General features: G+C 41.4%; 1 protein-coding gene across 6 annotated transcripts in view; it reads right to left on the bottom strand.

Annotated features, from left to right (window-relative positions):
• Positions 1 to 9,356: 9,356 nt before the first annotated feature.
• The window catches only part of GPSM2 (G protein signaling modulator 2), an 89,571-nt gene continuing 82,095 nt past the window's right edge, over positions 9,357 to 16,832 (bottom strand). For all 6 annotated transcript variants that reach the window (XM_077452714.1, XM_077452719.1, XM_077452717.1 and 3 more), the window contains 3 exons: positions 16,707 to 16,832; positions 13,490 to 13,707; positions 9,357 to 11,189 (listed from right to left, as the gene is read on the bottom strand). The exon at positions 16,707 to 16,832 is cut by the window's right edge and continues 37 nt beyond it. In XM_077452714.1, the coding sequence (XP_077308840.1) occupies positions 11,022 to 11,189; positions 13,490 to 13,707; positions 16,707 to 16,832 (512 nt within the window). In that variant the 3' untranslated portion in view covers positions 9,357 to 11,021. The remainder of the gene's footprint in view (positions 11,190 to 13,489; positions 13,708 to 16,706) is intronic.

Here is a 16,832-nt window from a genome sequence, read left to right as displayed (position 1 = left end):
AAACAGGTAGTCAAAACTTTTGGACAAAAAAAAAAAGTTTACTGTTTTTATTTTATTTTTATTTTTTAAATAGTGTATTTTTTTTCCCAAAAAAATGCATTTGAAAGACCTCTGTGCAAATGCCGTGTGACATAAAATATTGCAACAACCGCTATTTTATTCCCTAGGATCTCTGCTAAAAAAATATATATCATTTTTGGGGGGGTCTAAGTGATTTTCTGGCAGAAAATACAGGATTTTTACTTGTAAGCAACAAGTGTCAGAAAATATTTAGTCTTTAAATGGTTAAACTGAGAACTTCGACACACTGAGATGACTTAATTCATTGAAGTGTAAACATTGTATCATTTAGTTCTTTTCTTGGCAGGCTGCCCAGAGAGGAGGAAAGTGTTGCTATGACGACTCAGTCAACTTAGACTGACTTCTATTACAGAAATCATTTCAAAGTCCCGCTGTAGTTCTAAATCGGCTTTTTATCAGCACAAATCGGCCGATGCCGATTATTTAAAAAACGGCAAATATCGGCCGGCCGATATATCGGTCGACCTCTAGTTTCCAACACCTTTTTTGAATCTATGGCATTAAGGCGGTTCTGAAGGCAAAAGGGGGTCCAACCCAGTACTATTAAAGTGTACCTAATAAAGTAGCTGGTGACTGTGTACATACACACATGCCATAACATTATGACCACCCACCTAATATTGAGTAAGGCCCCCTTTGGCTAAAACAGCCCTGACCCATTTAGGTATTGACCAATTATCGGTGCGGCCAATATTCACTTTTTTTTTTTAAAGAATCGTTATTGGTCACAAACATACCAATATTGCTTCAAGGAGTTGTACCAGGTTGATGCCTGCAGCTGCAGGCATCACCCTGGTACCGTTCTTTAGAGCAGACGGTCAGCCTTCTTGTAATGACAACCAGTGTGGCTGTTATTACAAGGAGCGGGCTGCTCCACCTGGGTCTTCTTTTTTTTTTTTTTTTTTTTTTTTTAATTCTTTATTTAATTCCTTTTTCTTTTCCTTTACAAAATATAGTATACAAAAGATAATCAAAAAACAATTCAATCGATCACAAACTAAATCTTTTCTTGACATCTTTTACAACCAAATATACTTAACATTTCTTTTCCCTCCTCCCACCCCCCCCCCTCCCTTCCTTGCAGTAGGTTCCGAGTTGTATCCACCCTCACCAACCCTATGTATATCTATCCTGGCTTTATTTTATAATTTCCTCTACATACCTCCAAGAATTTTTGAATTCTTTCCAAGATTCCCATTTACCCGTACCCCCTCTTCCGGATACAATTTCCTCCCCCTCTTCCACTGGGCCCTCCATGTTCTGTATTTCATTTACCCGGAGTATCCAGTCCCGTATTTTAGGGCTATCCGGCTCCCGCCATTTTTTTGGAATTAGACTTTTAGCGGCACTGAGCAGTATGGGGATTATAGAGGACTTATATTGCCTCACCGAGCCATCAGTCCCGTGAAACAAAACAGTCCAAGGATCCTCAGTTATGTGTTTATTCGTTACAACCTTTATTAACTCCAACACCTCCTTCCAATATTTTTTAATAATCGGGCACTCCCACCAAATGTGAGCCATAGTTCCTATTATCTTACACCCCCGCCAACATTCTGGGGATTGTGCAACTGCAAATCTACTCACTTTGTCTGGGGTCGCGTACCACCTTGCCAGACACTTATAGTTCAACTCTATCATCTTATTATCTGCCATTGCACTATGAGTTAATTTCATTATTTTCTCCATGGTCTGAGTGCTGCAACGAGTCCCCGACTCTCTTTCCCATTTTTTAATATAGGGCGGGCCCTCCAGACCTTCCCCCTCTAATAGAATTTTATAAATTCGAGCTATATTATTTTTTGATTTGTCTCTCAGACAAAGCCGCTCAAAAGGCCTATATTCTTCCTCACTCCGAATTGGATGGGGAAATTTTGTAATAAAGTGGCTTAACTGTAGATACCTCCAGGCATCCATCCGCATAAGTTCCCTATCCTTCCTAAGTGCTTCCAACGTGTTAATTTTACCTCTATAAATAATATCTTTTACCTGTGCATTACTTTTTATTATCCAATTACCCCCCACCTCCTGTTTCCCAGGTGTAAAATAGTCGTTGTCTTTTAAATAAATCAAAGGTGAGTTGTAACTCCATTTATTATGTGCGTGAATTCGATCCCATAACTTAAGTGCAATACGTGTTATTTCATGTGTGTTTACTCCTACAAACCTATACTGAGGGGGATTCCAAATTATCCGTCCTAACTGTGCTTGGCTCATCGCCTTTTCTAGACTTACCCACCTTTTATTATTTGCCTCTTTCCCCCATTCCACTACTCGTGTAAGAACCACCGCATTGTAATATTTTTTAAAATCCGGGACTGCAAGGCCCCCCTTTTTTTTTTCCCTGCTCAGAACCGCATAAGCAATTCTTGGTTTTTTATGTTGCCAAATATACCTTGAGATTAGCCCTTTTAATGTCCTAAAGAAAACAAGGGGGAGAGAAATGGGCAGCATTTGAAACTTATATAGAATCTTTGGGGCCAGAACCATTTTGACCGCGTTGATTCGCCCAAACCAGGAGAGGTGGCATGTTGAAAATTTTTTTATTTCTCTCTTAATATCCTCTAGTAATGGAATATGATTGTTAACATAGATTTTCTTAATAGTATCGGGGAGGAGAACTCCCAGATATTTAATCTCCTTTCGCCAAGGAAACCGGAATTCCTCGATGAGTCTTACCTTTTCCTTTCCCTTGATATTAATATTTAAGACTTCGGACTTGCTGAGGTTTATTTTTAAATTCGAGATTTCCCCGTATTTTTCCAACAACCTCAGCAAGTTCGGAATCGTGATCCTTGGGTTGGAGATGTAGAACAGCACATCGTCCGCATATGCTGCGAGTTTGTGCTCTTCCTCACCCACTTTAATCCCTTTTATGTCTGGGTTATCTCGGATGGAGGCCAGTAACGGTTCCAAGGATAATACAAAAAGAAGGGGTGACAAAGGGCACCCCTGTCTTGTTCCATTCTCCATTTGAAATTGTGCGGATGACATCCCATTCACTTTTACTGATGCCTGAGGATGATTGTATAACACCTTGATCCATTGGATCATTCTTGGTCCAAGGCCCAGCACTTCCAGCGTTTCAAACATGAGTCCCCAGTCTACCCTGTCGAATGCCTTCTCCGCATCAATCGACAGGAATAGTCCTGGGGACCCACTCGTTTTTAAGGCCTGTAGCAGGAGCAACGAACGCACACCGTTGTCCCTACCTTCTCTCTCCGGGATGAATCCGACCTGGTCCGGATGAACCAGTTCGTTCATCCTTTCCTTCAGCCTAGATGCTAAGACCTTGGCGAATAGTTTGGTATCCGTGTTTAATAAAGCAATCGGTCTGTAACTAGAACAAAGCGTGCCATCCTTCCCCTCCTTTAGCAACACCGTGATTGAGGCCCGCAAGGCCTCTCCTTCCATCCCAAAATCCCTGCCCAGGCCGTTCATGTACTTACAGAGCTTAGGGACCAGGATCTCTTTATATTTTTTCAAATACGAGATCGTGAATCCGTCTGGTCCCGGACTTTTGCCAGAGGCGGTTTCTTTCAGGGCCTTAAAGATCTCTTCTTCTGTAATGGGTCTGTCTAAGTCATATCTATCACTCTCTGCTAAACTCGGTAGTTTCACTTTATTCAGGAATTCTTTAATTTTGTCTTTCTTTCTGGAATCTTTTGCCCCTTTTTGTCCTAAATTATACAGTGCTTCATAATATTGCTTAAACACCTCAGCTATCTCCCTGGTAGTATGGGTCATCTTCCCGCTCTTGTCTTGTATTTTATCAATAAAGTTAATCCCTCTCTTCCTCTTCAACTGTCTTGCTAGATGACTACTTATTTTATTTCCCAGGTAGTATCTCTCTCTAGTTCTCCTGTCCAATGTCCTCTTTGATTCCTGTTCCATCATATCTTTAAGTTCATCTCTCTTAATCACCAATAAGTGGAGTTGTTCCTGCTGTTGCCTCCTTAATTTTTTATGGGCCTGTTCTAATTTATATACCTCTTCTCTTAAGTTTTCTATTTTCTCAAGTCTTTGCTTTTTTTTTTCTTGTGCCCATGGAGATGAGGATGCCCCTAATATATACTTTATGTGCCTCCCAGAGAGAGGCACCAGAAATTTCAGCTGTGTCATTGACGGAGAAATAAAATTCGATTTCCTTTAATACTGTCTCCGCAATTTTCTCGTCCTGCAGAAGGTTCTCGTTCAATCGCCACGTGAACGGTTGCCTCTGCGTTCCGGGCATCCTCATCTTCATTGACACCGGGGCGTGGTCTGATAGTGTAATTATTCCTATCTTGGTTTCCGTCACTAGGTCCAGTAACCTGTGATCCACCAGTATGTGATCCAACCTGGAGTACGTCCCATGCACGGGGGAGAAAAAGGTGTAATCTTCTATTTTATCATGCTGCAACCTCCAAACATCCATCATCTGGTGTTGTTTCAACCATAGTTTAATCATTTTCAATGATTTCGTATTTAGCCCCCTAGCCTGGGACGTACTATCCCTAGATGGATCCATACAAAAGTTGAAATCTCCTGCAAGGACAACATCCCCTTCCTTAAAATCTTCTAACTTTCCCAGAACTAATTTCAAATAACTTATAGGATTTTTGTTGGGGCAATATACATTTGCTAGGGTGAGAATCTTATCCCCTAATTTTCCCTTTACAAACAGGTATCGACCTTCAGGGTCTGTCATCCTCTCAAACAATGTGAACTTTATACATTTCTCAAACCCTATTGCGACTCCCTTAGCTCTCTTTATAGGCGAGTCCCCATATAACCAATTTGGATAACTATCTGAATATAATTTAATATTTGTGTCCTGAGACAAATGGGTCTCCTGCAGGAACACCACCCCCGCTCTGTACTGCTGTAATTCCTTCAACAATTTATGCCTCTTGACCAGAGAATTCAGACCCTTAACATTATATGACAGGAAGTTTACTTCTATCATCTATAGTTTTCCATTAAGATGTAATGCTTTCGTCTTCTTTTCTGCCTCATCTCAATACATATTACCTTAGTTGGTGCTGCAAGGAACCTCCTCCCCCTCCCCCCCCCCTTCCCCCCCTCCCCCCCCTGGCCAAATCCTGACCTCTACTCTGCAGCTGAGGACCCCCTCTATTCTGCAGATTTTTACCCGCTAGGGTGAGACTCCGATCGCGGCCACCCGTGTCAGGGTCCCCCCCCCTGGGAGACGGGGGATCCCTCCTCAGACACGGTATGATGTCCCGGGGCCCCACCTGATCCATCCGCCACCCTCTTTCCACCATCCGCCCTCCCCACTCTCCCCCCTCCCCCTCCTCCACAAAAAAAGAGAGAGAAAAAAAAAAAAAATAGAGAGAAGGAGATCAGCAACCTTATACACCTTCCCCAAATCCAACTCCCAATACCAATGTCCTTTATATAAGTCCATTAGGCATCTTTAGAGATCTTTGGTACTGGGATCCCAAGATTATTACAGAAGACCTCCAACTCATCTAGAAATTTTAATCTAAATGTTCTTCCATCCCGCTGGACCAATAGGGCCGCTGGAAACCCCCAACTATATCGGATATTCGCCAATTTCATTTGTTCTAGTAACGGTTTTAAACGTCTCCTCCGAGCCAATGTTCCTGCCGATAAGTCCGAAAAAACCTGTAAAGATACTCCCTCGTATTGTAATGGGGGCAGCCCTCTGAGCCTGCTCCATATCTTGGCTTTATCTTCAAAGAGGCAAAACTTTATAATTACGTCTCTCGGGACCTCTTCCCTCAGACCTGGGGGTTTCCTCACCCTATAAACCCGCTCAATCTTTAAATCCTCTCCTATCCCTCTTCCTAATATAGGGTTAAATATTTTTCCCATCTTAACCCCCAAATCTTCTCCTTGTTGTTCCGGCAATGCTCTAATCCTTAGGTTTTGACGTCTGTTTTGGTTTTCCTGTTCTTCCAGCTTATATAGAATGTCCCGCTGGTCCGTTTGCAGTTTCCCAACTTGCGTTTTCAGTTCTAATATTTCATGGGCCTGTTTACCCGTTAGTTCCTCTGCTTCTTCCACTCTCCTCAATAAATGGCCCATATCCGTCCTGACGTTTGAAATTTCTATTTTAATGGTATTCTCTAGTTTGGCGAACATTTCCAGCATTTCACCTTTTGTGGGGATTTGAGCGATATCCCTCTGCCCCCTCATTTTGCCTTCCAAATCTGAGTCCAGCTCCTCCCCTGAGTTATCTCCCGGGGCCCCTGCTGACTTAGTTACTTCTCTCTTCTTCTCCCTTACCCCCTGCTGCTTTTTTTCTAATCCGGGGCTTTTTACACTAATTTCCTTCATATACTTCTGAATCGTGCTTGTATTAAGACTCTCCTTTGATTCATTCGCCTTTTGATTTCTTCCCCTCATATTCCCACCTTTTGTCCTTTGCCTCCCCAGGATTGAGAAAAAAAAAAAAAAAAAAAGATTTCTTTATTCAGTGTTTCTTTGGTTGTGCCACCTGCGCTGCAGTGAGAGCCCGGCTCCCAGATCCGCGCCCACTTTCTCTGTGTTTTTAAGTGAGAGCTATTACTGCAATCTCTTCTAAAAAGAAGTTTACAGGACTCCAAAAAGCGGGCCACACATTATCACACATAACATTCCGGTGAGCATTCGTTATACTTCATATGCAAGTCATATACATCGTTTTTGTGGATATATGTCGTTTTATCAATCATTTATGTTTAAGCTCCACTTATTCCTTTTACATCCTGGTCTGCCCTCTCAAGAATATGTGGGATATGTGGGATCAGTTTCCTGAGCCTCCACTGTTTTGCTCTGTTTCCGTTCCTCCTGCTTATACTGAGTCTTTTCATCTAGGGCCACCCAGAGCATCAACAGGAAATGTTCAAATACATTTCATATGAAGTTTAACAAGTATTCCGCATATTCAGCATGTGTTCGGCATAAAAGGTTCAATAAAAAAAATACCTGGGGAGGAGGTGGTTGCTTGTAAGTATATAGTGTCCACAGACCTCAGTCCATCTCGTTCCTCTGTTCATACAGCCTCCAGGGGATCATCAAGGGGGTATCAGTCAGTCCGCTTCCGCTGTGTTTGCCAGCGCACCAGGAATCTCTTCAGACGCTGTTGTATTGTCCCTCCACCTGGTCCTAGGTCCTGGCAGTGCACTAGCCCACTATAGGTCTCATACAAGGGCAGCAGAGACCATACGCGGAGGGGGGGGTCGACAGACTCTGGACCGATCGATCAAAGCCACAGCGCTTTTACCCGTTTAGCACCCTGAGGGTGTACACGGTCGGTCTGTTTAGTGGTGAGATAGGACGTTCCGGGCGGCTTCATCCATGGAGCTCAGCGTCCTTTCCCCTCACACTGCTCCAGCTGATCAGCGGGACCGCCCCCATCTGCTCACACGGGCGCCGTCATCGGGTCCCTCCCCTCTCTCACAGGCAGCTCGTATTACCCATGCGAGATTCAATCTGGTGTGCACCTGGGTCTTCTGTCCCACCGGCTGGCCAGAGACCCGAACAAAGCCAATTCTTTGTTCAGGTCTCGGATCTAGTAACCCAGAAGTGACGTCATGACACACTTACGGATTACTGGCATCCTAAAAAAAAGGCGCCAGTTTTAAAAAATAGAAAAATGCAGATCTTGGCATTTTGAATCCTTTCAAGTGCAGAGGAGGGGTTTGGGGTCTTATAGACCCAGATCCCTTCATAAAGAGTACCAGTCACTGCCTATTTTCACAAGGGAAGTTTACATTCCTTGTGACAGCCATAATACTATATATATATATATATATATATATATATATATATATATATATATATATATATATATATATATATATATATATATATATATATATATATATATATATATATATATATATATATATAATTTTTTTTTTTTTAAAGGACAGTGTAAAAATAAAATGTATATCTACAGCATATCTGCACCCAATATTGGCCATCGCAAGGCAGGCGAAAAATTGGTATCAACCCTGGAAATTTTTTTTTTATAATAAATGGGATATCCGTCAACCCCTAGCATGGACCCAAAAGCAACCCAACTGCCAACTTGCCTTCTTATACCGCATTCCTGGTGCCATCTCTTCCCCAGGTAAGTGACACACACGCACCTGGCCATCCTTCTTCCACTGCTCCGCTGTCCAGTTCTGATGTTCATGTGACAATTGTAGAAGCTTTTGGCTGTGGGCTTCACAGCCCCCTGCACAACAAACTGCGATGCCCATTTTTGTTCTACTTTCACCACATCACCTTCATGAACAACATGTTGCCTAATATATCCCACCAATTTTCAGATGCCATTGTAACGAGATGTTACCTTTACCCCTCAGTGGTCATAATGTTATGGCTGACACACACACACACACACACACACACACACACACACACACACACACACACACACACACACGTCGGCCGCCAAAACATTTCGGCCGAAAATAGCATTATCGCCCTTTAGCCAATAAGAGAAAGGTGCTGATAATGGCACCGAAAATGCATGCGATTTTGATGCAAATTTGCATGATTTTACTGTGCTTATGGTATGTTTTTTTTTCTAAGTCATGTGATTCAAAAACGCAACACAGGTGCGTTAATGATATGTTCTCAACGCATTTCAACTGGGAGGGGTTTTTTTCTGCATTTTTCTTTTAACTGGCCAAAAATGCAGGAAGCAGGATTTTTAACACCATAATGGAAGCACAATAGACCAGTGTGCAGACATGCATAGAATTTAAAAGGGATATATTTTTCTTAAGCTTTTCTTGCCAACATTGGCCGGCGATAAATTCATATTAATTTAAAGTGATCATATTATTTAAAAAGGCAAATAAAATACAAATTTTTTATATATATATATATATATATATATATATATATATATATATATATATATATATATATATATATATATATATATATATATATATATATATATATATATATATATATATATATATATATTTTTTTTTTTTTATAAACTGACATTTTCCATTTTTGACACCAACATTTCCATTTGGTGCACCTCTATGCGCACACACACATACACACACACACACCTATATATAATTTGAGCTTGGTAGTTCCAAATCCGTTTTACATCACAAGCATGTGCAGCTCTGCCACATATGCCTCTTACAAAGTAATGAGGCACAGTAACATTGCACTCCTTGCATTCCCTTTCAAGAAAAAAAGGCTTACCAATAGCATTGTTCTGGGCATATTTATATCCTACAGTTCATACTAGCCCAGGGGAAAAAAATAATAAAATACCACTCAGACAATTACTGTAAAGAATTAGCATTCTGCACCAGCATTTATTTTCTGAAGCATCTCACATGGTTTGTTTGAAAATATTACATTTTCAAACAACCCAAATCTATGTGCAAAGAATTAGTGGTGTAAGAAAATCAAGTTTTTTCAACCTTAAAAATTCATATAAAGATTATTTTACATATTGAATAATCTAAAATAAAAACAGAAAAAAAAACCACAATAAAAAAAAAAAAAAACACAGACACAACATTAATAGTACCATTTTCTAAAGAATAGCCCTTTGAGATGGAGAAATGTCATAACAATGAAGTACCATGGTTCTGCCACAAAATGTTCCTACTGAGCACAGGCAGAATCTAAACTTGTACTATAAAAAAAAAAAAAAAAAAAAAAAAACACTATTTACATAGTTATGAACAACTGTAGTGCTTTAGATTATGGTATCAACAGACAAAATGGGTACAAAGCTTTATAAAAAAAATAATAATAATACAATTCCAGAGCTTTATCCCTTAGATCCACCAATCTGTTTCTTTTTTTTGTAAAGGCATGTTTATGAATGTGTACATATATACAGTATGTATTACGTTTGTTCTGAAAGATTGCTTCAGAAAGAGGAGTGCATTTAACTTTGAGCGGCAGGCTTGTAAACCTTACTTGCTGTAAAGCGGTACCTGGTGGTAAGTCTTCAGAAGGGGACATTAAGAAAATGTTACCATGTTTAAAAAACTGAATTTACCAAGGGCAGCACCCACTGGAGTTAGGGGAACTTGTACTCCTCTCCAAACCCTGATTCAGTGATCTTTTCTTTGTGGCCTTGCTCTGAGCTGCACAACTATTCCTTCAAAAATGGCTGCTTCATATTGTGCCACAGTCCTATTTATTCCAATGGAAAAAGCTGTACCCTTGGTGGCCTCAAGCTTCAAATATGCCTTTCCCACAGGAAAGAATAGGGCCGCAGCAAGCATGTGCAAGATGGAGTGCACATTTTCAGATGAAATGCTGTATGGTTTGCAGCAGAGCCGCACAGTAAAGATCATTGGATCAGAGCAGAAATAAGTACAAGACCAGGTGGAGCCTTTAAAATGTGAGGGGAACCAAGTAATTCAAAATAAATCTAAACTACAGTTGTTTTAATCCCATGAGCCTGAGCACCTAAGGACACCTTTTACCTAGGACTATACACTTGTTTCCTTCAAACAGCCAATCATGTGTGGGTAAGGTCAATATTTTTTTCACTCCATTGACAAATATCAGGTTTTTTGAAACAAATGTCAGTTTAAGTGAAAAATATGAACCCTCTTGATTCAAACTATTCATGTTATCTATTAATGGAAGCCTCCCTAACCAAAAACCAATCAATGCCACGTTTCTACTGACGTACTAAAGGTGCATTTCTCCCAAAAGAGGGCAAACATAAAATGTCAGTGTCGTATGCATTTGAATAATAAAATTATAAATAATGGTCTGCACCAATCATAATACAGGCAGTGCCTGTCACAGGAATGGAGTAAAACTATGATATGTAAGTAGCCCTGCTTTACAGAAACCAAGGTATAAATTACAGTACTATGAAAGAAAAACCCGTCTTTTTAGCTCTGTTACCACAATATGGCAGCTAATCGGTTAGTCCAGAAAAGGAGAATGTAAAACATCACATATGGCAGCAGTCCCTAACTCGAATTAGGTCTTTTAGGGTAAGATGACAGTGTCACTCTCTGCTCATCCATACGCTTGGCTTGTGCACGCTGAATAAGACTGAAGAAGTCTTCATCTGGGACGGTTGGACCTTTCTTTGGTGGAGGAGGAGGGGCGCAACGCTGATCATCTAATCGGGAACCCTGTAACAGCAAAAAAAGAAAAAAATGGTCACTGAATCAGCCCAGTATAACACAAATAGTGAGGCGTATTTACCTCATTTATTTTTAAAATGCATCTAGATTTCCAGAGGGGGGGGGGGGGGTGTATTATGGGTCTTACTGCAACCCTCCAAATGATTTGTGCTTTGAAAATAGACGATTCTAGAACAGTGGTTCTCAACTCCTGTCCTCAGGACCCACTAACAGGCCAGATTTGAAGTATTACCTTGGGGAGGTACAGACTAGAATACTGCAATCTCTGAGAAGCAAATTATATCACCTGTAATATATTTCAGTTATTTTGCAAACCTGGCCTGTTAGTGGGCCCTGAGGACAGGAGTTGAGAACCACTGCTCTAGAATATCATTTTAGTTCCCTATAAAACAGAATTGGTTTTCTGCTGTGAATACATGAACCACCAAGAATCCTGCTCAACTAAAATCCATAGCATAAAAGGGGCGGGCCAGGGACACTAAGACTCCTTTCACACCGAGGAGTTTTTCAGGCGCTACAGCGTTAAAAATAGCGCCTGAAAAAAAGCCTCAGCTGCAAACCCAGTGTGAAAGCCAGAGTGCTTTCACACTGGGGCGCTGTGCTAGCAGGGCATCACAAAAACTCCTGCCAGCAGCTTCTTTGCAGTGGTGTAGGAGTGGGGAAAACAATGGGGCTATACTGCCAGCAAAGTGGCCTTTTGCGGGTGGATTTAACCCCTTTTTTGGCCGCGGGGAGGTTAAAAGGCTGAATAGCATTCTGGCAGCTCAGTGTGAAAAGGGTCTAAGGCTGGAGAGGAATGATAAACCTGGAGCTGCAGCTTGGCTTGGGTGCCCCCATAGACAGCTGCTTGCTGTGGGGGCACTCAACAGGAGGGAGGGCCTAGTATACAAATTTGGCAATTGCACGATCATGCAACACTATACACAAATTACATATATATATATCTATATATCTATATATCTATATATATCTATATATATATATATTTATATTTATTTATATATATATATATTTTTTTTTTTACACAAATGGAGTTCTCTTTTGGTGGTATTTGATCGCCACTTTTTTTTTTTTTTTTTTACTTATAAGACTCCTCCCGCAGTATCATTGTTGCTTTATTCAATCTTGAGATGGGAGGGTCTGTGACAGGAAGGAAAGTCCATTTCTTCAGTAGGGGCTCCTCATAGGGGTAATGCACTGAGAAGCGTTTTGGGACCACAAAGGGAGTCTTTGGTCGTTCCCAAACCTTAGAGAAAAATTTATCAAAATAGGTAGGATAAGGAAAAAAACTTTAGCCAAGCCTGTACATACCAAAGGAAACAGCCACTCATGTGGCAGCCCCTAAGGTATCATCAACTTTAAGAATTGTCTGCACTGTGCGGTCATAGAGGAGGACAACTCATCCACACCAGATGAGTCAGAGATCGTATTGTCAGGGTACTCAGGAAAAACTGGGACCATGGCTGTGTCAGAGCCCAATTTTTGCTCCAATACTTCCGAGGGGGCAGGAGAAAGCAGAGGGCGCTTCTTTCCTGCCTTATGCCCCAATTCTATCTCCACCAAGGAGTCAGCGACTTCAATGACCGCAGACAAAGCATCTACAGAGGACATGGAGGAACCCCCCACCTCCATGAGGGGAGGCATAAACTTGAGGCGCCATGTTAAAAGGACCACCCGGGAGACAGACAATGTCATCTACTTACTGATTCACGGAGGTTGGTAACACTCCTGAGACAGATCTGCCTCCAACCAAGGTGGGGGGGGGGGGGGGGGGACTGTTGGCCAGGGTAGGATTTAAGATCTCTGCAGGAAAAAATCCCAGGGGGAAAAAAAAAAAAAACCACCACACCAGGTCCCAGCAGGTAACTAGGTCCATACTCCTGAAACACCAGGCAGAAACAACTGGCTAACCAGTTAGGACTGCCCATAGGCGGTGCCCTACTTCTGTAGGTGGCATTGTAAACCCTATAGTCAAAAATGAAGAGAAGCTGTGTCCATCAATGAATTTAAGATAAAGAAGCTTTAAGCAGAGAGGATATACTATTTTTGAAGAGCGCTATTATATACATTGTTTCTGTGGAACTTTTTATTAGGGATTTTAGTAGAATTTGAGTGTTGCACAGATTAGAAGCTTGCTGATTGTATTGCCTTGTAATGTCCCTGAACATAAGTTAATAAACCAAAAAATATAATTAGTATACAGTATCACAATGTTGCGTCTGACAGGAAATTTTGTAGATTAAAAACATCCTAATTCAGTGAAACGCCTATATTTATAGTCTCCTCACCTGACATTTTACCAGCATGTCAAAGAAATCTTCATCCGGCTCCCGGTTTTCACTGGCCATTAGGTGACTCAGAACAGAATTACTATGTTTCTGGTTGATCCGCAAACCAGGCAGATTGCTAAAACTGGCTCTCTGATCATCCAGCCGACGGCTCTGAGAACTGGCAAGGAGATCTAAGAACTCATCAGTGTGAGGAGAAACAACCGATGCAGAGAGAGCTAAGGAGTAAAACACAATCCATTAAAATAAAAAAACACATCAGTTATACTAACAATACTCTAAGCATTTCATACTATTAGGTTAAAATAGAATATAATTATTTTGATTTTATATAGTTTGGGCCAAGCTGCACCTGCTGTGTGTACTGTAATATATTGTAGTAGCATCAGCTATATGCAGTGAGAGGTGCTATGTTCAGCAGCAATGCAGGCAACTCGCAGTCTGCTGCTGGAGCAAAATCAATTAGGCCTGAATGCTTCTCTGTCATGAAGGAGAAGTCTTATATTAATTTATATAAAAATACAAGGCTTCCTCCAACTGGCTGAGGTGAAAAGCACAAAATCATTTGCTGCCTCTCCAGCTTGAGCCAATCAGATTCATTGATCAAAAGAAAAGGCTTCTCCTGCCAGAGAAGCAACCACGCCAGCTTAATTTAGTTCATGCAGCAGATGGAAAATTAAAAATTAAAACATGGAATTCTACTTTATAAAATACTGCAGTTGCGCCAATTTTAAAATATTTTTTTTTTAGAATCTAAAGAGCTTCCACTTCTTGGAAAAATGGATACCGTACTAATGCCCATCTGTGTACCAACAAAGGCATACTGGAAGGCAAAAATGTCCATTCCCCTGGAAAGGAAACACTTGAGAGAAAGCCTCTGAAGGATGACTTAAAGAGGAACTTCAGTCATTTTTTCATCTTTACATTTATTAAATCTACGGCCCTTGTTGTTTTAACTTTGGATAGTAAAAAATGTTTTTTATGCCAGTACCTACCAATACCTTATACAGCCCACTTCCTGTTTCTTGTCTGGTAAAAAGCCTAGGCTTATGACATCATGCACAGCTCTCTCTCTCTCCCTCCTGAGAGTGTTCCAGGTAAGGAGGAGGGGGGAGTCATAAGAAGGCCAAGGAGAGTTGCAGAGCTTGAGTCGTGCCTCTGCAAATCCAGGAAGTGAACAGGCAGCAGCTTCAGCTGCCCACATTTGAAATGGCTGCAGCCAGACTCCCTGAAGGGTGATTTCTGCAGCATATTTGGCAAATAGAGTCACACTATACATAAAATATGCAAAGTGGTTGGAGGGAAGCTTCAGAATGGCAAAGAGGTTTTTATTACAAATTATGTGAGCAGACTTCAGTTCCCCTTTAAACACCAGCTGCCATCATTTCACAGCGGCACACTGGCTCTCCTGCGTGAATCGCCGTAGCTGTATACGGCGGCTCGTGCAGGCTCAGTTGTGGGCAGGCGCACACTGCCGGAACATGCCTGCGGGTCGGGAGGACTCAATGTCCCCAACCCCTTGATCGCCCCATTAACCCCTTCCCTGCCAGTGCTATTTATACAGTAATCAATGCCTATTTTTAGATCTGATCACTGTATAAATGTCACTAGTCCCAAAAAAAAAAAGTGTCAAAAGTGTCCGATCTGCCCGCCGCAATGTCTCAGTCCCAAAAAAATAAAAATTTAAAATAAATTAAAAAAAACTTTTCCGATCCTGCCTGGCTATACCCTCCCCTCTGAAAACGGACCACAATAATCATAGCTGCTGAGCCCTGACACCGTGGTCAGTTTGCACAATTCTGTCACCCGCAGCTCTCCAGTCTGTGTCCCCTGTCCATCTCCCCCTCCCCTCCCTGCTTGTACCAGCGCCCGCCCCCCACCGGCTCCTGCTGCTCTCATATCTTCTAATAAATTGTCTGTCTGTATAATGTAAAAAATCCACCGATCTGTACCTGTATAAACACGGCTCAGCCGATTGTCGGTTCTCTCTCCCCCTCTTCCCCGGCTGATGGTAATGCTAAGGCTCAGCCCCACCCACTGCAGCTGCGAGCTGGAGAGAGAGGAGAGGAATCAGCTGAGCACCCAGGGTGGAGCTTATATCTGTACAGAGCGGTGGATTTTTTACATTACACAGGCACAGACAAATTGTTATAATGGTACAGAGGGAAGAAAACAATTAGAAGTGGGTTAACAACCACGTTAAGGTTTCATGCGGTGAACAGGCATGGTATATCCGCGTGAAGCGCTAACCTTGGTCCTGTATCATCTGTCTGGCATGCGACAAAGATTTATGTCAAGCAAACTTCTTGGTCCAGTCTGTGGCCACTCTCTTTCTTCGATAAACAGAGATGAAACGGGGGCGTTGGACTGGTGTAGGCTCACCTTTCAGATTTTCTGTAAAAGGTGAACTTACCCTTTAAGGACTCTAACTGGTGGATGGAAAAACTGATATAAAAAACAGTCTGTCTCTTTCTTTGAAAAAACATGGCAACTGATGAAACTAAAAGAATGTGCGAAAGGGGCCCAAGTCTGAGGTGCCCAAGTATATGGCAACGTATGTTTAAGTAGATCTCATCTTTTGTAATCCTAATGAAATTGAGCTGATGTTAGAGTTCAATAAATTGCCATTAGAATATGACTCAGTATACACAAGTGCTTCACGTCCACACCATACAGTATATATCAAATTATATTAGGAACTGACTGATTTTAAGCTCTCACATTAATAACCATTAGGTTTAATCAGTTCAAACGGAAAAGAGATGTGTAACCACTAGTATACAGTACAGCCTCCATGTACACAAACTTTCACTTAAAGCTGAGCTCCAGGCAGATGTAAAAAGGCATAAACTAATGCAGCCTTGCATTTAATGATCCATCATTAATTGTATTTTTAATGCAAGCTTTGCTTTTCCAATCACAGGGTGAGGACCTATAAGTGAAAGTAAAACTGCAACAAATATATGCTCTCCAAGACAGGAGTGTGCTGTGTAAATCCCAAGACTGGATGGGCAGAAATACAAAACCTTAGGTAGGTAAAACCGCTCATATATGTATTTCACTATTGTATACAGCTGCTTGCCTGGAGTTCAGCTTTAAGAAAATGCCTGCACCACAAAAAAGCAGAAATGCAGTACATCCGACTTATTTTCTAGCAAACTTCATACATTTTTACAAACATGTTTTCCATTCATGAATTGGAAAATGTGTGACATACATTTTTTCATGGATTTTGGAGGGGTGGAACATGTGGCTGTGGGAACACTCAAGGTATTCTTGCCCTGTAAGCTGCACCGCTGGTCATCCATCCTGTTGCTTTGAAACCGACTCAATAGATCAAAAA

The sequence above is a fragment of the Lithobates pipiens genome, unplaced genomic scaffold (assembly GCF_037356315.1).
Source record: "Lithobates pipiens isolate NorthernLeopardFrog02 unplaced genomic scaffold, aLitPip1_a1.2 Scaffold_23, whole genome shotgun sequence".
Classification (NCBI taxonomy): Eukaryota; Metazoa; Chordata; class Amphibia; order Anura; family Ranidae; genus Lithobates; species Lithobates pipiens.
The sequence above is the reverse complement of the archived record's forward strand: the minus strand, read 5'-3'. Positions and strand labels throughout refer to the sequence as shown.